General features: G+C 39.6%; 1 protein-coding gene across 4 annotated transcripts in view; it reads right to left on the reverse strand.

Moving 5' to 3' along the window:
* LOC134351632 (ELKS/Rab6-interacting/CAST family member 1-like) overlaps window positions 1-22,206 on the reverse strand; it is a 784,451-nt gene that overhangs the window by 284,090 nt on the left and 478,155 nt on the right. For all 4 annotated transcript variants that reach the window (XM_063058045.1, XM_063058044.1, XM_063058043.1 and 1 more), the window contains one exon: window positions 21,384-21,531. In XM_063058045.1, the coding sequence (XP_062914115.1) occupies window positions 21,384-21,531 (148 nt within the window). The remainder of the gene's footprint in view (window positions 1-21,383; window positions 21,532-22,206) is intronic.

The following is a 22,206-nucleotide window of genomic DNA, read 5'->3' on the forward strand; positions in this document are numbered from 1 at the left end:
TCCAGTAATTACCCCTCCTTCACCATTCCTCATTCCCATTTCTCTCTTTCACCTTAACTCCGCACATGCCTATTACCACCCTCTGATGCTCCTCCCCCTTCCCTTTCTTTCATGGGCTTCTGTCCTCTGCTATCAAATTCCCCCTTCTCCAGCCCTTTATCTCTTTCACAAATTGACTTCCCAGCTCTTTACTACAATCTTCCCCCTCTCCCAGTTTCACCTATCACCTACTACCATGTACTTCTTTCTCTCCTCCCCTCACCTTCTTACTCTGACTACTAATTTCTTTTTTCCAATCCTGATGAAGGATCTTGGCCCACTACATCAACTGTTTACTTTTTTCCATAGGCCTGCTGCATTTTTCATGTATTTCTAAAAAGCTTTTGTGTTGTTGTGAAATCCTAACTTACTCTTTTATGTTCTTTTAGGGAAGATGATCTTACCCATCTGTGTCTGACAGTAGATTATTGCTTCTTAATGCCCAGACAGGGATGGACAATAAGTAGGACCATGCTAAAGTTATTCTTATCATATCATATGTGCAACACTAGTACAAACAAAATTAGCTTTCTTATTCCTCTTTTATGCACCAGCAGAATGATCTACTGTTAAGAACGAGAAATTAAGACAGCCACCACATTTTCTCAAATGGCAACAAGGAGATAGAAGATATTCTTAATATCCTCCATTTTCTCAATTGTCTTCTGAAAATTCTGGGATGGGATACTTAAGCTTGTGGAGGGAAAGAATAAAACACTTACTTTAAGCTGGTAACCATTTTTGCTAAGTATAATCTTCATAAGCCTGGAACAAAGCCATTGCTACATGAAGAATGAAAAATTGAGGTAGTGTTTGAGTTTCTTCATTCCACGAGGAAATGCAGGCTACTCTGATGCATATGTAAGAAGATGGCGATGAGTCTATTGACACTGTAATATTTGGAATTTCCATCATAGTTCTAGATGGGTTTGGATTTCTTTTGATACATATTCAATTTTGGGATTGTGACAAAATGAAGTCGGGGAAGATTGTTGTTGGGTATCGTGCATCAATTTCCTTTTTTTTTTGGAATGCCCATGCTACAGGTATTCTAAAGAACTGATATTAGGCTTTGCACCTGGAAATAAAAAAAACTGTGCCTTGAATGTCTTGACAGACAACCCAACTTTTCTATTTGGGTGGTCTCCAACTTGATGGCATGAATATCGATTTTTCTAATTTTGGTCATTCCCATGCCCTGCCCCCTTCCAATCCCCATTCTGGTTTCACTTTCATCCTTTTTATTCTCCTCACCTTCCTCCTTCCCTTTCTTCTATCCTCTCTGTTAGATTCCTTCTTCATCAGCCCTGTACCTCTTCCACCTATTCCCTCCCAGCTTCTTCCTTCATTTCCCCTCTCTACCAGCCTCCTACCTCTTCACCAAATTTCACCTGTTCCCCTCTCCCACCTTCTTATTCTGGCTTCTGCTTCCTTCCTTTCTTGTACCAATGAAGGGTTCAAGTTCACCTTATTGTCATTTAATCATACCCATTTATACCATCAAATTAAGCAATGACCTTCCATATCATGCTGCACAACACAGAAAGTGTCTTGGCCAAAATCATCGACTGTTCATTCCTGTCCATAGATGCTGCCTGATCTGCTGAGTTCTTCAACATTTTTTGTGTGTTGAGCAAAAATAATCTGTTTTCTCCAGAAATGGCAAAAGATTAGCAACATTGAAAGTTTCTCCCTAATTGATAAACATTGAATGTTTTGTATAGGAAGTCACTGGAAGGCAGCAGCAATGAACCAAATGTATATTAAACATATTCCACTATTTTGAGTTTGTGTCCATTTTCACACAAGCAGATAATTCCATTTGAAAACCATATCATGGCAGGTATTTTGGAGGCTTGAGAATACCAGCCACCCATAAAAATGCTGTGAGGATAACATCCTTCGGATAATCAGGGCTTGTTAGAGCATATATTGGTGAGGAATTTGGGTCTATCTTTAACACATACAGGCTGATTTAATTCGGCAATATGAATTGGCCATTCAGTGCATTTATGGTCATCCAGCTATAGGAAAGATGGTATTAACCTAGAAAGGGGCCCTCAAAGATTCACAAGAATGTTGCTAGGGCAGGATCGATTGTTTTACAAGGAGATACTGGATAGGCTGGAGAGTTTTCCATAAGACCTTCAGATATAGGAGCATGATTAGGCCATTCAGCCAATCGAGTATGCTCTACCATTTCATCAAGGCTGATCCATTTTCCTCTCAACCCCATTCTCCTGTCTTCTACTCATAACCTTTCATGCCTTGACTGATTAAGAACCTACCAATCTCAGTTTTAAATACACCCAATGAACTGCCTCCACAGCCACCTACAGCAATGAATTCCACAGATTCTCCACTCTCTGGCCAAAGAAATTCCTCCTCATCTTCGTTCTGAATGGATATTCCTTTATTCTGAGGCATCCTCTCCACATTCACTCTATCAAGGCCTTTCAACATTTTTTGAGGTTTCAATGAGATCACCCCCCATTCTTTAAATTCCAGCGAGTAAAGGCCCAGAACCATCAGTCACACCTTCATATGAAAGGCCTTTCATTCCCGGAATCATTCTTGTAAACCTTGAGTGAACTCTCTCCAATGTCAGCACATCTTCTCTTAAGTAAGTGGCCCAAACCTGCTCGCAATACTCCGGAAGGCCTCACTAGTGCCTTATAAAGCCTCAGAAGTACATCCCTCTTTTTATATCTAGTCGTACAAAACGAGGCTAAGGGGTAATCTTACATGAGGCTCTCTGTAGGTTGGGATTGATCATGGATGTTGCATCTCTGCTTCTACATGATACACAAGCTAGTACGGAAGCCAGGGCAGTACGACATGGAGAGCCAAATGTCGCCCATGCAGCAGGCTTCCCCTCTCCAGCAAAGGATGAATCCAAAGGAATGGCAGACACCGATACAGTTTGGGACAAGTGACATTGCAGGAGTTGCCAACCAGCCTATAACTCAATGTAGAACTGCCTTAGGGACTCCAGCTCAGTATTTTTCCTTGGGTTTTATGCCTGAGCTTTCTCCATGAGTGGGTGTAGCTGCAAAGCAGCAGAGTAAGTATGGTGATCTTACAGAAATATATAGTGAGGGCATAGATAAAGTGACTAGTCCCAGTGTTTCTCCATCATAGCGAAGTCTAAAAGTAGAGGACATGGGTTTAAGATGAGAGTGGAAAGATTTAAACAGGACATGAGGGGAAGGATTTTACAGACAGAGAATTGTGAATAAGTGATCTGAGTTGTCAGGGGATGTGGTAGAGGTGGGGATAATTACAACGTCAATGGACATTCAGGCTGGCTCATAGATCGAGAAAGTTCAGAGGGACATGGACCGAATGCAGGCAGACAACATTAGCTCAGATGGGCACTTTGGTCAGAATGAACATGTTGGGCTGAAGCATCCATTTCCACGATGTGTAAATCTATGACTAAGCATACAAAGGCCTACACATGTGCTGTGCAAAACTACATTTCCTTGATCTAGTAAAGACCTGGAAAGAACATATGGTAGTGTGGCAAATTAGGGTGCAAAGAGCTATTTGAAATTCCCATTGAGACCTTTGGTAAGGCTATATCAATATAAAGACTCCATATCTCAAACACATCCTTGCAATGAAATTCTTGTGAAAGAAGTGTGGGGTGGGATGGCCAGTGATAGGAAAGTTAAAACCTGGTGGTTTAACAATAGATTAAAAACTAGTGTGTACAGTAAGTACTTTATTGCTCCGCAAAAGAAAAACTCCCCTGTTACTATACTACAAAAATGAATTTTCACAGTTGTCTTAACTTCCCTAAGCAATGAATAAACACCTGCTTCATTATTATTTTTACAGCTAAGGCTGGTTATGAGATCTGTATTAATTCAGCAGCTGTGACAACTTCACAGGTCAAGTTTGAATAGTTAAACTTTGGGGAATTTAATTGCTATCATTGTCTCCATTCCCCACAAAACAAATTAACATAAAAATAAATATGTGCACAAAACACTACTGTTTATCTTCACAGTCCTTAAAAAGTTCTGCATTGTTAAAATCAATCATATTTGAAAACAGAGTCTCATACGTCTGGCTAGTTAACGTGTTTTTAAATCTTGCAAAAACAAAACAAAAATGGTGGCAACAAAGAGACACTGTTAGGGATGGTAGTCTTTTTCTGAATAAACTAAAAGCAGTTTGGAAACCTGGGAAGTTGATGGATATTTCCCGGAGATGGGAAAATCGTACTTATTTTTTTAATGATTTAGTGTGGTTGTTTCTTTACAGCTAAAACACAGAGACAGCTCTGCTTCAAATTAATCTGGAGCTAGATTCCAGTCTAATAAACACAGCAAGAATTTCACATGAGTTATAACCTGATTATACTAACTGGCACTCACGGCACACATCTGGTCTTTGTTATACGCATTTTTCCCCCCTTCTTTCTGGATCCGTCAGGGGCCTTGTTTGAAGCACACGTCTTGTGCTCCCTGCCATACCTCAGTCGAGGAGACAAACTATGTGTAGGAAGTAAATTAGGACCACATTGATCCGTGACCCTCATCCAAACAGTGACTGAGCAAATCCTACATTTAGAATGACAGCAAATATTAAATAGGGCTTAGTTTCTGTTCATTTTTACTGAGAAGGTTGGCAGATGAAAAGAAATTAAACTGGAACATGAACCCACTGCTGCGGCTCAAGGCAGTCTATTCAAAGGCACCGGTACACTTACATTCTGGATTAGATGAACACTGCAATATTTGTTTTAAATTGAAACTAAAGAGAGACAGATCATCTTGCAGAATATTGCCAACTTTACAGAGTATTCAGATACAGTATTATTTCCAAACCACGTGGTACAAACCACTGACCTGATTTACCATTAAACTGTAGGATCACGGACTGTAGACTATAGGAATAGTTGAAAAGATGCAGGAAGAGGATATGTTTAGAATCTTACAAGCTCTATACCACAGAATTACTTTCCCTTTTGCTCAATAAGGTTTTTCCCAGATTCCGTTACCACAAGTAACTTCATATATACCCATTTCCTCCAACAATCTTACCACTGGTAAGTATTTCACACATTTTGATTTGGACATATAAACTAAATAAAACTCCTTATTCCATGGTTACTGCTATCAACGTCTGTGGCTGTTGTATGAAGGCAGACATGTCCAACAGTTTAAAAAATGCTTTTAAGATTTAATATTTTTTTGTATACAGAAAACACATTAGTATTGTGAATTTATGCACTAGTTTTGCAAAAATGTTAACTTTGGTTTTTCAGTGTCTTCAGAACACCTACTTGCAAGTTCAAAGTTTGAAGTAAATTTATTATCATAGTACATATATGTCACCACATACAGCCCTGAGATTCGTTTTCTTGTGAGCATACTCAGTAAATCCCAGAAACATAACAGAATCAGTAAAAGACTGCAACCAACAGGTCAGACAAACAACTAATGCACAAAAGACAACAAACTGTACCATTGCAAGAAAAAAGCAAATATCAATAATAAAAAAATACACACAATAAATATCAAGAACATGAGATGACAAGTCCTTGAAAGTGACAAAAGTACTTTGCTTAAAGGGAAATTACAGGCTGCAGATTGAAGTGAGAAGAATTCAAGAGGTATACTTAGAAGTTTTGAAAGCAGCCCGCAGCACATCGGTGTGGTTCAGTTGCCATCTTATTTATTTATTTAGTGATTGATGAAAAGTGATCATGAGCAAATAAAAAAACCTGTATCAAAAGTATTCTTACAGTTAACATAATACTGAAAGCAATAGTGTTGCTATGTACAGTCCCAGAGGCAAGCAATAATTGGAGTTCAAGCCAAGCAAGGGGTCAGAAGTTTAAGCCACAGTCTTGACTTATTTACATAACAGCCTCAATTTAATAAGAATGACACAAATGTGACTGTGCATATACGAGATGAGCTCAATCATGCTGGTGGTGACGAAGGCTAGTTTTAAAACTCTTCCATGTCATTTTCACCTGGAAAACATGCGAAGAAATGGGCTCTGTGATTGCAAAAGTAGACACCCTGGTAATTTTTTTTAACAGGTTTACTTTTCATTAAACAGGAGTCTAATATATTTATGTTTTCTGAGTTTGAATATGATAAACTGGAGAGATAAGCACAATGACCAAGTGTCAAAGTTCCAATGCAACTTTTTATTTATTGTATTTCCTTGCTGTGATGTACTTTGACCCCATTCTGTGGCAACACACAAAGGAAATATCTCAGTGGCATTTGTTGCATCACTGTTTAGAAAGAAAACACTTACAGTGACTTGAAGAGGGATGTGATCAAACTTTTCAGAAAAGGAAATACATTTCCAATTATGCCAACAAGAAGATACTTCTAATAAAGCAAAGAAATGATGTTCCTTGGTATTCTATCAAATTGTTAAAGAGTTTATGTAGCATGTGTGGAGATAGCAGATCAAATGAATGCAATCTCATGTTCATCATATGTGAGAGAAGATGCAGAGAAACTCGGTGGAATAGAAGCCAAATGTCTTCATGCATATAGCAATATATGTTTAAGTTAAATATATTAAATATACAGGGCACGAAAGGTTTCAGGAGAAGCTTTAGAAGCTTTGCTATTCTTTTGAGTAAGTTCAGTATGCAATTGTTTATCACATGGCCACAATCACACTTTTCTTTAAATTTCCTTTTCAGGTGAAGTGAGTACTGTATTGATCATTTGACATGCTAATGCTGTGGTTTATAAATGTCTAAAATGCAGAAGTTGGGAATGAGGTTGCTCTGGCCTTGAATAAAGTGCCTATTTGGGATGTTTGTACTGTCATGTTCTTTCAATGAGTTGTTTAGGACAAGTTACCATTAATGACCAAACAACTAAATAAACTTATTCTCAATTGGTATGTTTTGATTAATATTTGTTAGTAGCATGAAAACAGGAAAAAACTGGAGATGCTGGAATCTGAAGGAAAAAAAAAGAATTTGCTGGTGAAACTCAGAGGGTTGCATGGCATCTATGTGTTTGGGGAGGGGAGGTGAAGAAGGAATTGATATGATTCAGGCAAAGATCCTACTTCAGGACTGAGAGTGGAGAGGGGAGATAGCCAGTATAAAGAGGGGAAGGGTGATGTCAGAGAAGGGCTGCTAGATGATAGGTAAACCAAGGAGGGAGCAAGGGACAGATGGATCCGATTGAGGAGGATAAGGTATGGAGCTGGGAGACAGAGGCATATTGGTAATAGCTAGGCACAAACAATGAAACATAAAAATAGATGGATCTATGGGGAGGAAAGATGGATATAGCTGCTGGAGGGAAATAAGTGGGAATACAAAGGTTATCAGTACTGGAATCATAGGTAACAAAGGAAAAAATTGAAACTATTAAGGGAAAGATGAAGGATGGATGAAATCATATGGGGAAAAGGATCCAGTGGGTGAATTATACAGACAGAAGATACAGAAGATGGATGGAACAGGGGGTGGGGGGGGGGCGGCGTATGAAAATGAGAGAACTGCAAAACTTACTTATCACAAGAAATTCTACTGATGCTGGAACTTCAGAGCAACACCCACAAAATGCTTGTGGAACTCGACAGGTCAGGCAGCATCTATGGAAGAACGAAGGGTCCTGATGAAGGTTCTTGGCCCAAATTTCAACTATTTATTCCTTTCCACAGATGCTGACTGACCTGCTGAGTCCCTCTAGTATTCTGGTGGATCTGTGAGGGTGAGAGTGAGAGAGAGGGAGAGGGAGAGAGGGAAGGTGAGAGAGAGGGAGAGAGGGAGGGTGAGAGAGAGGGAGAGGGGGAGAGGGGCAGGGGGAGAGGGAGAGGGAGAGGGGGGAGAGGGAGGGAGAAATTTGTCAGACCACAGTGCAAGGGAAATGGTGTCAGTTTCAGCATTCGTGTTACAATGTGCAATGATTCATTCAATTATGTACCCAGCAGATTTTCTTTGTATGGGCTGCCAGCCAGATGCAATGGGTGACGCAGTAGTCGAGATATCCTGCAGTTTTTGGTATCAAGGAAACTTTTGATTTGCTTTTTTTATATGCCTGACTCACATCTACAATAACCCAAAGGCAAACAAAGGAAATATCAATGTGGCATTTTGTGCATTACTGTTCTGAAGGAAGGTGATTGTGGTGATTTTAAGAGAGGTGCGATCAAAGATTCCAGCCACAGATGCATGGTTTGAATAATCATCAGGTCAGGTCAAATAAGGCTGAAAGAGTACAGAGAAAATTAACAAGGATGTTGCTAGGTCTGGAAGACCTGAATTATAAGGAAAGACTGTGTAGGTTATGTCTTTATTCCTTGGAACACAGAAGATTGAGAGGAGCTTTGATAGAGGTATAAAAAAAATGAGGTAAATGCAAGCAGGCTTTTTCTACTGAGGTTGGGTGAGACAACAACCAGAGGTCATGGGCTAAGGGTGAAAGGTGAAATGTTTAAGGGTAACATGAGAGGAAACTGCTTCACTCGAAGGGTTATGAGAGTGTGGAATGAGCTGCCAGCACAAGAGGTGCATACAAGCTCAATTTCAAAGTTTAAGTTTGGTTACGCACATGGGTGGTAGGGGTATGAAGAGCTATGGTCCCGGTGCAGGACCAGCATGGACTAGATGGGCCAGAGGGCCTGTTTCTGTACTGTACTTTTCTATGTCTCTAAGTTTAGGAGTACGAGCAATCCTTTGAACTTTGTATCATGATGGAACAAGAGATCCATCTGCGTCTATGAACCAGTGTGATGATGAGCCTTGTAGGTCACACATACTTGTTAAATGATAATGGTATTGTTTACCATTCTTTTGCAGCTGCGTTTGCTAACAGCTGTACTGTACTGTAGCACAGTGGTTAAAGTATTGAATTATTATTTAGAACTGTGAATTATTGATCTATGGGTAAAGGACAAATACCACCATGGTGGATGGGGAATTTAAATTAGGGTAAGTTCAATAAATCTGGCATTTTGACACCTTTATTCAGTGTAGCCTACAATATGAATGCAGATATACAACCCTTAGTTGCCTTCTGAAATAGCTGAGTACACTGCTCAATTCATGGTTCAAGCAGAAATGGACAAAATGCTTATCCTGGCAGTAATGTCACATCTTGTAACTGTATAAAAGAAAGTAACATGAAAACATGGCTGGCAAAGCCTCCATCTCCATAGGCATACAGTAAAAGACATCTGATTATATTGGCCATCTTCAAAGACTATGATGTCAAAAGGCAGCAGGGTAGTCAATCAATGTTGTACTAGTTTTCTGTTTATGCTGGAAACTAGTCTCTATGAGGGTAGAAAAGGCAATGATTTAATCATGGCAGCTATGTCCAATTTAAAATCCAACTCTCTTATGGGGGTAATGAGGAGAATGTGTTGTATTTTGTGATCAATAATGGACAAAACTGGCAAGGAAGGCACATTCCATCAGCTTATTAGTGGTAGGCAAGAGAGAAGACGGACTATAACTGGAAGGAAAATAAGCTTTGCAATTTCCTGGTTACAGACTTCCTTCCATACTTTCAGGATTTTGCTTGCCTTGTGCATGACAGTGAAGAAGGGGGTTTATAGAACAGGGCTGGAACAGAACATAAACGTTTGCTGGATTTTGCTTCAACTTAGCCAAGAGTGAATGATCTTGCTGGATCTGATAACTACAGTATTTGGTTCAGCTTGGCTGTAAATTGCTCCAGCCAGCTTGCTTAGCAAACTTATTTAATGATACTTCTGAGTAGACAGAGCATCGGAAGCCACAATATTCACTGTGGTTTTGGCACTCCATGCTTTCTTGGATTTGTCTAAGAGTAACTCCAAGAGACTACTGCTAAGTCTAAATCTAAGTATTTTCTTCTCAACAATTACCATGCACAGAATTAAGAGGCTCCAGCAGTGCCGGATGCTTATCACCAAACATGATCAACTCTTCTAGATTTATTCTGACTCTAGTTTTCTTGTTAGCACATATTAAAATCTTAAGGAATTTATAAAGCTTTGATATCATATGTTACAAGTGGCCGCATAGTTCTTTTTTTTAAACAGTCACACCCATTGGCCTTCTGAAGTTTCCAATGTGATTGTGGTCCTGAGGCTATGATCATTTTCAGTAATCCAGTGTGTGTGGTTATAAATTTATGTTGGCAGTTCAGAAAATTGCTGGCAATTATTTTTATATCCATTAATGGCTTAACAGTATTATTCTTTGAGAAAAAGCACAAGATTGCATATCGTCCTTTTTGATTGAGAGGTGTTCATCACAATGACCATTTATATATAAGAAATGCATTTTGTGTTGATCAATAATAAGACCATAAGACATAGGAGCAGAATTATGCCATTTAGCCTATCCAGTCTGCTGCACCATTCCATTATGGCTGATCCCGGATCCTGCTCAACCCCATACACCTGACTTCTTGCCATATCCTTTGATGTCCTGACCGAGCAGGAAACTATCAACTTCCGCCTTAAATATACCCACAGACCTGGCCTCCACCACTTTTTCGGCAGAGCAATCCACAGATTCACTACCTTCTGGCTAAAAAAATTCCTCCTTGCCTCTGTTCTAAAAGGTCGCCCCTCAATTTTGAGGCTGTTCCCTCTTGTTCTGGATACCCCAACATAGGAAACATCATCTCCACTTCCACCCTATCTAGTCCTTTCAATGTTCTGTAGGTTTCAATGAGATCCTCATGCATTCTTCTAAATTCCAGTGAGAGCTGCCAAATGCTTCTCAAATGTTAACCCCTTCATTCCCGGAATCATCCTCGTGAACCTTCTCTGGACTCTGTTCAATGACAACACAGCCTTTCTGAGATAAGGGGCCCAAAACTGTTGACAATACTCAAATGCACTCTGATTGGTGTCTTATAAAGCCTCAGCATTATCTCCTTGCTTTTATATTCTATTTCTCTTGAAATAAATGCCAACATAGCATTTGCCTTTACCAGACTCAACCTGTAAATTAACCTTCTGGCAGTCTTGCATGAGGACTCCTTCTCCCCATTTAGCTAACAGTCTGCACTATTGTTCCCTGTACCAAAATGCATTATCATACATTTCCCAACACTGTATTCCATCTGCCACTTTTTTACCCATTCTTCCAATTTGTCTAAGTCCTGCTGCAATCACATTGCTTCCTCAGCACTACTTATCCCTCCACCAATCTTCATACAATCCACAAACATTACCACAAAGCCATCAATTCCATCATCCAAATCATTGACAAACAATGTGAAAAGTAGCGGTCCCAACGCTGACCCCTGAGGAACACCTCTACTCACTGGCGGCACCCCAGAAAAGGCCCCATTTATTCCCACTTGCTGCCAGGGAAACAGGCTTGAAACATTAACCTGCTCCGCTTTCCAGAGTTGCTGCCCAATCTGCTGAGGATTGCCAATACTTTTAGATTTTATTTTCGATTTCCAGTATCACCAGTACTTTTTTTTTTCTGATGATGACCACTGCATGACTTTCTCTCTGACTTTTCCATTTTGAGAGTAATCCTATCGTGTATGATGGGTGAACATATGAAGCAGTTATGAAGTATCCTTGACATAAGTCTAATGTAAGCTGACAAGGCCAACATAATTTTCTTTAGAACTTTTGGGTAGGAGGTCACTTTTAGGCTTGCATGTACTTCAGTGTTGAATCAGAATATGAAAAAGTCAAGTCCAATTACCCTTGAAAATTTCTCCTTTTATCATTTAACTTGGCTTTTCATATCTGGATTCATACTAGCACTATTCATTTGCCTAAATAATATAAAAAGTAACCATACAATGTACTCATCTTTAGATACGTCTGAACATTTTGTCCACAGGAAGTGTAGCTCCAAACTAAAAAAGGTAAGATCAGGAGGCCACCTTGAAACCTCAATTCACTTGCTCATCAACTCCGGTAATCTTTCTCGCATATTAAGAATTTCTTCTGTCTATGTTTGTGTCAACAGCAAATTTAGCAATAACTCCTTCATCCAAGTTAGTTAAATAAACTGCCAAAAGTTGAGTCTGCAATGGTAATTCCTGAGGCAAACTGCAAAATACATTTATTCATCAAAAAAAAAGCTTCAATGTAACACAACCATTTATTTTCATGGAAAAAACATGAAGCTTCTGTTAGACAGAGTTCACTTAGACTAGAGTCTAATATTTCACCTATCCTGTTTCATGAATTCATTATCTTAGCTGTACAATTTCTGCACATTTTTGCATACATCATCCATATATCCATCTGCAGCAAATATACTAAACTGAGTATACTTGCACAGTTTGTTGTTTTTGTACACTGGTTGAACACCCAAGTTAGTGTGGTTTTGCATTGATTCTATTATAGTTAATATTCCATTACGGATTTATTGAATATGCTCACAAGAAAATAAATTTCAGGTTTGTATATGATGATATTTATGTACATTGATAATAAATTTACTTTGACTTTGAACAGAGAATCTCCAGCATCTTTGTAGCCCACATATACATGAAACAGCCATCCATCAAGGATCCCACTTGCTGAGCCATGTCAACTTCTTGCAGCTACCACTGGACAGGAAATACAGAGGCTTGATTCCCATACCACCAGATTCAAGGACTGTTACGTCCCTTCAACCATTCTGGTCCTGAACCAATCAACAAAACCCTAATCACTATAATTTTGGAGCACAGTGACCACTTTTAATCATTTTGCATTAAAACAGACTTCATTTTTGTTCAAATATTGTTCCTTTATGTAAAAACAGTATAATTTATGTGTAAGCAACACACATAAAAATTGCTGGTGAATGCAGCAGGTCAGGCAGCATCTCTAGGAAGAGGTACAGTCGATGTTTCGGGCCGAGACCCTTCGTCAGGACTAACTGAAAGAAGAGTGAGTAAGAGATTTGAAAGTGGGAGGGGGAGATCCGAAATGATAGGAGAAGACAGGAGGGGGAGTGATGGAGCCAAGAGCTGGACAGGTGATTGGCAAAAGGGATATGAGAGGATCATGGGACGGGAGGCCTAGGGAGAAAGAAAGGGGCAGGGGGGAAGCCCAGAGGATGGGCAAAGAGTATAGTGAGAGAGACAGAGGGAGAAAAAGGAGAGAGAGAGAAAAAAAATAACAGATGGGGTACGAAGGCGTGGTGGGGCATTAACGTAAGTTAGAGAAATCAATGTTCATGCCATCAGGTTGGAGGCTATCCAGACGGAATATAAGGTGTTGTTCCTCCAACCTGAGTGTGGCTTCATCTTGACAGTAGAGGAGGCCGTGGATAGACATGTCAGAATGGGAATGGGATGTGGAATTAAATTGTGTGGCCACTGGGAGATCCTGCACACCAAGTGGGACATTCACACCCGTTGCAGTAAGGTACAGGAGGCGCAGAGCATCTGAGCACTGGCAGTGGATTAATATCTGGGATAGTTCAATTAAATATGTCACGAAAACATTTCAGCCAAATAGTTTGCAGCATCATCAACAAGAAATTTGGGAGTTGGAAATACCTCATTTAAGGAGGGTGACATGACAAATACAGATCAATTAATCTGACATCAATATCAGGAAAGCATTATCAATTGTTTTAAGTTTGTACAATACAAAGGTCACTTTGTATGGCACCACCCTTCACAGCCACAAACTCACTGTTAGCAGATATTTGAAAGTTGTTAGACTGAGATCATTAGTATTCCTTTTATAAATTTTAATTAGTAGAGCAAGAAAACAGAAAACTTTATTTTATAACTAAAGTGAATTTATGAAAATACATGTTAACTGACATTAAGCAATTGCCTGACAACTACAGGTAGCTCACATGCAATGGCAGTTTGGGTAATAGAAACTAACCCTTACAGAATTCACAAATCACTAAACAAAAAAGTTGACAAACAAATAAAATTCTGGTGGTCTGGTGCTTTTGTGATCTCCTGGGGGATTCAGCATTCTAGACTTTTGAGAGTGCAGATATGACCAAGGCAGCCATTTCTGGGGTGGAAACTGCATCAAGGCCTGATAGCAGAAGATGAACCTGAGGTCGGCTCCATTGCTCCGTGCCAATTAAAGAGTCAAGTAAAATTAGAATCACCAAGTACAAGAGCGTTAAACCAACAGGTATGCAGCACCGTCTGCCTGCACTTGACTAGTCCCACTCTCTTCTTCCAACTACCATCTGGTGGAAGACGCAGGATCCTTGGGTCCCATGAGGCTAGGTTTGGGAGCAGTTGTCACCCTGCAGCCATCAGCTTCTGGAGGGGCTTCGCTCGCTTCAGCACTGAATGGGCTCTGCAGCTGTGGATTCACTTTCAGGGACTCTGCAGTTCATATTCTGTATGTTCTTCGTTTATTCTTTTGATCAAATGTTAAGGCTGAGGGCAAAAGACAAACTGGTGTTCAGCTCATTACTCCTTGGGGTTTACTTTCTTCAGCGCTGAACTGCCTCTGCAGCTGTGACCTGCAACCATCGGCATTTACCTCAGCACTGAACTATTTCTGTGGCTATGGCCTACATCCATCGGGCTCCTGGATTGGCTTCACTCGTCTCAGCAGTGAACTGGTTCTGTGGCTGAGGATTCACTTTTTGAAGACACTGTGTTATTTGTTTACTTTTTTATTGCTTGCACAGTTTGTTTTTTTTCGCACGTTAGGTGTTTGATGGACTTTGTTGTGTGGGTTTTTTTAATGGGTTTTATTGTGTTTTTTTGTCTTGTGGCTGCCTGCAAGAAGACGAATATCAAGGTTGTATACAGCAGCGGTCCCCAACCACCGGGCTGCAAAGCATGTGCTACCAGGCCATGAGGAAACGATATGATCTGGCGATATGAGTCAGCTGCATCTTTCCTCATTCCCTGTCACGCACTGTTGAGCTTGAACGCACGCGAGGTCATTACCCGCGCGTCATCCATGTCAGCGCGGGAAAAAGATCAACTCCTCAAGTTTGTAAATGACGGTGGTTGAAAAGTATGTTTGATATAATATCTCTGCCGGCATTCTGGATGAAAGTCAAGGCTGAATATCCTGAGATAGCCACGAAAGCACTGAAAACGTTGCTTCTATTTCCAACGTATCTCTGCAATGAATGCAATGAAAACTAAATTGCGGAATAGACTGAACATAAGGAACCCCCTTCGAGTATCGCTGTCTCCCATCACCCCTCAATAGGATCGTCTTGTTGCAGGGAACAAGTATTCAGCCCAGGGCTCCCACTGATTCAGCGATATTGGTGTGTTGCAATGATTTTATATGTTCATACGGGGAAAATATGTGCTGTGTGTTTAATATCCAAACGTTACTTAAAATGTTACGATGCTATTGACTTACTTATATAACCATGGAACAATTACAGCACGGAAACAGGCCATCTCTGCCCTTCTGGTCCGTGCCAAACGCTACTCTCACCTAGTCCCACTGACCTGCACGCAGCCCATAACTCTCCATTCCTTTCCTGTCCATATAGCTATCCAATTTTTTGTTAAATAATAATATTGAACCAGCCTCTACCACTTCTAATGGAAGTTCGTTCAATACTTACTTCAATCTCCCCTGTCCTCCCCTGATAATTGACTTATCACTATATTCATGCAAGGAAAATATGCGCTGTGTGTTTAATATTAAATTCGTTAGATAAACCCTTTTAGAAATGAAATTGAGTGTATTAGCAATTTATCACCTATATTCCGGTCATGATTAACAGCCCCCCACCACCCCCCCCCGCCGACAGAATCGTCTTTCTCGGGGTAAACACAATGTATTTGACTGCTACTCTTGTCCGTCGGCAACCGCCCCCCCCCAACCCCCTGCCCCCGGGTCCGCCAGTCCACAAGAATATTGTCAATATTAAACCGGTCTGCAGTGCAAAAAACATTGGGGACCCTGGTATACAGTATATGTACATACTTTGAAAACAAGTGTTCTTTGAACTTTGAAATAAACTCACGGAATTTATGTGGAAAATGTCAATGAACTTTTTTTTCAACTTATGTTTCTTGACATATGTGCAGGTGAACCAGCTTTACATTAAGAAAAATTGTGATATAGTCTTCTATGAATGCAACACTGACACTCCTGTAACACTGGGGTCATCTGTACTTAAAAATAAAATTCAAGCTACCATTATACAAAAAGAGGAATGCTGAGACGATGAAAGGAAGTGATTTTATTGTTTGAAGTATAAATCAGGACTCCAAAAGAGTAACGAATATAGTTGAAAGGGATGGACAGAGTGGATGTGGCAAAGTTGTTTCCCATGATGGGGGAGTCTAGTACGAGAGGGCATGACTTAAGGATTGAAGGGCGCCCATTCGGAATAGAAATGTGAAGAAATTTTTTTAGACAGAGGGTGGTGAATCTATGGAATTTGTTGCCACGGGCAGCAGTGGAGGCCAAGTCATTGGGTGTATTTAAGGTGGAGATTGATAGGTACCTGAGTAGCCAGGGCATCAAAGGTTATGGCGAGAAGGCAGGGGAGTGGGACTAAATGGGAGAATGGATCAGCTCATGATAAAATGGTGGAGCAGACTCGATGGGCCGAATGGCCAACTTCTGCTCCTTTGTCTTATGGTCTTATAGTTTTAGAACTCAGAGAAATGATCATAAAATGATTTTAAGATGTCCTCCAAAATGACAAAGGTAGGGAAATAAAACATGAACAAACTCAAAGACCTGTGAATCTGCCAGCTGAAATACATATGAATAAAGAAGAAAATTACTGAAGTTTCCAAAATAGTCAGGCTTTGAGATGTAACTCATAATTCATGGTTACTTGTAACAGCACATAGCAGCAGGAATTGGTTGATAGGTTGATTGTAAGCTGTGTTGACTACATTCAGACATGTAAATTTATGACACATGAGGATTTATACATACAACATAGGAGCAGTTCAAATAAACAGACCAATTCTGGAACCTACTTTAAAGACAACGTTGCACTCAACACAACCCTTAAAGGGACGGTAGCCTTAAAATAACAATCATTGTTCACAACAAATAATACATGCACTGTTTTCCCTTTCTTTTCCCAAACAAACTTGAGTATAGATCTGGTTATTGTCATATATCATGGAAATAAGATCTTCAGCCCAAATTGACCAAGGTGTCCATCCAAGCCAGTCTCATTTACTTGCATTTGGCCTTTACCCCCCTAAACTGTTTTTTTACCCTTGTGCCTGAACATATTTATTTTAAACACTGTAACTATAAGCATCTCTATTACTGCCTCTGGAAGTTCTTTCCCTATGCCCACCACCCTCTGTGGGAAAATGTTTCCTTTCAATTCTCTTTTAATCTTTCTCCTCTACCTTAACTTTCTAGTCCATCCTAGTTTTAGGCTCCTCTAGTTTGGGGAAAAAGACTATGGCCATCCACTTTTATATACCTCTACAAGGTTACCTCTCAGCCTACTATACTCCAAGTCCCAGCCTATCCAGCCTATTGTTTTAACTCAACCCCTCCATTCCTAGTTATATCCTCATGACCCTTTTCTGCACCCTTTCCAGGTGAACAATATCATTCCTATAGCTATGTAACCAGAACTGATCATAATACTCCTACTATATGTACAGCTGCAACATGCCCAGATCGATGAAGCGGCATGCCAAACACCACCTTGTCAACCTGTGTCACTTCTTTCTGGAAATTATGTACCTGTATCCCTAGGGTCCTCCCTACTATTAGCTACCCTTTACCTTGCTGCCAATGGATTTCAAATGTAATTTATGACATTTATGTGTCATTTATGCTTGGGTTCACACTTGCAATACTAACTTGGTTGGCTTTAGTATGATGGGACATTAAATTCTTAGAGAAAACTTTGAGGCAAAAATAAACAGACTAGAACAGTCTAAATCCAACCCTTAAATATAACAGTGACACAAGAAACACAGTACAAATCCTCAGAGATTTCACTCACTCAACTGGATCAAAATTGACCCAAGCCCTTACAATGAAAGTGCAATGCTTATTGATCCTGGAATCCGCAAGTGCTCTAAAACATAAGCCACATGCCTGCTTGGCAGTATATCCACAAGTAAGCTAAAAAAAAAGCCTGGAGAAATGTTCAATGCTCAATACTACATAAATATCACTTATCACTCAGAAGCACAATGAACAGATTCAGATATGAAAGATAATCTCCACAGAGCAGATTTACATTTTCAACTCGCAGACTGAAGGTCTTTTAATGATAGGAGCATCCTGTTCTGAAATTCTTCACCAAACCACAAATCTCTTCTTCAGGTGTACTCAGGATTATGGGCACAGAAGAGAAACTGGTAAAAGCAGAGATCAGTAATGATCATACTGAAAGACAGGGCCGGCTTGAGGGTCCTGATGACTTACACTTGTTCCTATTTTGTAGTATTTTTGAGATTCTCACTGGACACATCACATTGACTGCTCTTGAAATATATCTAGACTCACTTCAAAATTGAGATAGTGGCAAAACCCTGAAGATAAGGGAAAAATGACTGATGTCCTCCTGTCCAGTGGGAGTTATTGATTTCACTGCTTCCACAAAAGCTTATCTCTTGTAGGTTCTAGAGAAAACAGAGGCCTTCAACAAGGTAGTTAAATAATTTTAAGGAACTTTTAGTCCTTTCTTGCCAGACCCCTTCCTTCTCTTTCAATGCTGTAGAACTACCTCTCCTGCAGCCTTAGGATTTTTCACCTTTGAATTTGTTGGTTTTCTCTTGGTAGTGGCAATTACTACTTGACCTGTTGAGTTCCTGTTGCAGATTGTTTGTTGCAACATACATCATCCATCAGCCAGAAAAGTTCAGACAATGCATCAAATGCCCTCTCATCTACCTGAACTTAATGAAATATTCCCTGATCCTGTAACTGAAATGGCCTGCCAAAAAAATTCTGCTTCTCCTGATGTACAAAATGTACTCTAAACAGCTGAGACCATATAAAATACACTTTTTTTTCCTGACTCTGTTCCAGTCAGCCAATTGAAACATTGGTTGAAAATTTTAATCTTTAGATTGTTGCTCAACAACAATGGTTGCTCAGTCTTATAACCTCAACATTTGAGATAACTTTATATAGCAACATATAGATTAGATATAATAGCCACAGGATCTGTATAATCATATTTTTCAACACAATAAAGGAGTTCAGCATAATTTTATTAATGAGAAATCATGTTCCGAAAATGTATTTCAGTTCTTTGAGGATAAAACTAACAGGGCAGAAAAGAGAGGCTAGTGACCATCGTGCATTTACATTTCCAAAAGCATTTAAAAATGTGCCACATACAAATTCAGGGCTCAGTGGTGGGGAGGTGGTGGTAGGAGGATCATTTATCAGCCTTGATCAACTAAAAATAAAGAGGAAGGTGAATAACAAGGTATATTCTAATTCATGAGTTGTGCAACTTACAATCTTTTTTACGTCCAGAAGGGACTGAGTGAGTATAAAGGAACAAGCTTACTGACAGTACCAAAACAGGTGGTTAAGCAAGTTGTGTGGAAGACGTAAATGCCTCGAAATTATTTTCTTACATCATCATCAGGTGCCATGCCCAGTTTTAGCTTTGACTGCCATGGCTCACACACTCCTGTTTCAGGCCAAGTGGATCAGTTCATTGGTATTCATTTCTAGTTCTCTGGCTGCTATCTCCATCATCATTTGTCTTTGTCTTCCTCTTGCTTTCTTCCCTTCAATCTTTCCCGTAATTACCGTGTATTCTAACTCCTCTTTCCTAATCACATGTCCAATGAAGCTACGTTGCCTTTTCATGATCTCATACATTATTTCTCTTTTTGTCTTTGCTCTGTTCATGACATCCTCATTAGATATTCATTTCGTCCATGATTCTTTGCATCCTCCTCAAAAAACCATATTTCTGCTGCTTCAATTCGTTTCCTCATGTTACTAGATATTGTCCAACATTATGAGCCATATAACATAACTGGATAAACATAACATTTCAGTACTCTGAGGTCGGTTGTCATGCCTAGTTTAGTATTGGTTAGTATACTCTTCATTCTCATAAAGCTGTCTTTTGTCATCCCTATTCTTCTTTTGATGTCCATGTCGCACCTGCCTTCTGATGTCATCCAGCTTCCTAATAGCAAAAGTTCTGTACTTGTTTTATGTCTTCCCCATTTATTCTCAGCCTGCATATAGGATTCTCCTCCTTTTTGGATATCACCATACATTCTGTCTTTTTGCAATTGATAGATAGACCCAATTTTGCACTTTCTTCAACAATTGTATCAATTAAGTTTTGTAGTTCTTCCTCCGTACTTGCAATTAACACAGTGTCATCTGCATATCTGAAATTATTGATGTTTTCACCGCTAACTTTGATTCCCAAGATGTCTCTTATTTTTTGTAATATTGTCTCACTGTACACATTAAATAAATCAGGGGAGAAAACACACCCTTGCCTAACGCCTCTCTTGATTTTTGTAAACTGTCTCACTTCTCCATCTATTTATACTGAGACAGTTTGTTTCCAGTACAGATTTCTGATTAGGCAGAGGTCTTTCGAATCTAGATCTAGAGTTTTCTGTAACATTTCAAATAACTTATTTTCTTACACTGAAGTTAAAATTGGATTTTAAATCATCTATTTATAAAATTCTCATAAAGACTGGGGCGCTTAGTTGAAACACTGACAAAACAGCTTAATTGGGTTACTTTTGGTAACACTTTTGTATCAGATTCAGAGAGGCATTCTCTATTTATCTATTGCAAATTCTTGCAGTTGCTGGCATCTAGTCTTGTGTGCAGAATCTTTGCAGTGAATATTTAAAGGGTTTTACAAACATCTCACCTAGAGGTGACCATACCTTCTGAACGGTTGTATGTTACAACTTTGGAAAGGAATAGATGGCAGTTTCTTGGTTGGGGGGTAGAGTCAAAAGAACCTAGACAAGCTGATGAAGAATAGAGACATCATAGGCATCGTTGTTCTGCAAGGACTCCACAGAGATCCTCCAAAACAGCAGCTGGTATGTCTTGGCATGGAATTGCTAAGGAAGTCCTTGTAAGGATGTGCACATCCCATGAATGCCAGAATATTGGAGAAGTTTACAATTTAAAAGTAAATACCTATGCCTACTCTTCTTGTTCCTGTGCATTGAAGTTTTCTCTCCTTCCACATGAGGCTGAGAGAGCTTCCCTAATGAAGCAGAGCAGGAATCTTGGAGACATAGCAGAAATTATCAGTCTGGAGTAATCCTCGGGCTAGGAAGCTTCAACCTACTGTTGTCCTTGAATGCAACTTGAAGCTTCTTAGCTTCAAGATGCAAAACAATCTAGGCACAGCAACTCAAACTGATTTTGATCAATTTAACAGGGTACCAGGGTTAAATGAAGTAATTCCTCTGCATGGCTGTCTGGGTCAAAGTATAGACTAGCTGGTACAGAAAGAAACTAACCTGTTGTTTGAGCTGTTGCACCAATCTATCCTTCTCCCTCTTCAGTGATGCCACCTCCTCCTGTGTCTTCTTTTTCTTAGATGAGGAGAGTTCCAGTAGAGCAATATTAGCGTCCTTTTCACTGATGGCTGCTAATAGTGCTTCTTGTCTGAAAGATAATGGGCAACTTTAGACAATCAACAATCACAAAATACTTCAGGAATGAATGTCAGCTGCACAAAATAAATTATAAAGGTGAACAAGTAGAGCAATATTTTTTCTATCACTATGTAATACTGCCAATGTCAGAAATCTTAAAAAACAGAATGTTAAAGTATTCAGCAACTCAGGCAGCATCTCTATGTAGAGAAACAAGGCTAATATCTGAGGTTGAATATATTTCACTCAGAACAGTGTCAGAAATAAAACAACTTCACAAAACTAAAAATGGTCAGGGGAGGAGAGAACATAAACTCTGGCGCAAAAGGCAAAAGAGAGTAAATGGCAGAGGGGTGACAATGGATGGTGAAAAGCGGTAAAGGAAGTAATAGTAGAAAAATCAGAAAGGAGATAGTGAAAATAAGAGGTAGAATAATTATTTTAAAAACTGTGAAAACAGGTAATGTGAAATGAAATAAAAGATAAATACTTGAAACTGGATTGTTCAGTGCTGAGTGCAAAAGGTTGCATAATACCCAAAAGAGTAATGCAGCACTGTTTTTTATGGTGGAGGTTTGTTAGAGTAGTACAGAAAAACAGAGACGGTCAGATCAGTGTGAGAAGCCAGACAGAAAAATGGGAAGGAAAAATAAAGTGAAAGGCCAATGAATGGCACTTTAGGAAC

Source organism: Mobula hypostoma, chromosome 9 (genome assembly GCF_963921235.1).
Source record: "Mobula hypostoma chromosome 9, sMobHyp1.1, whole genome shotgun sequence".
NCBI lineage: Eukaryota > Metazoa > Chordata > Chondrichthyes > Myliobatiformes > Myliobatidae > Mobula > Mobula hypostoma.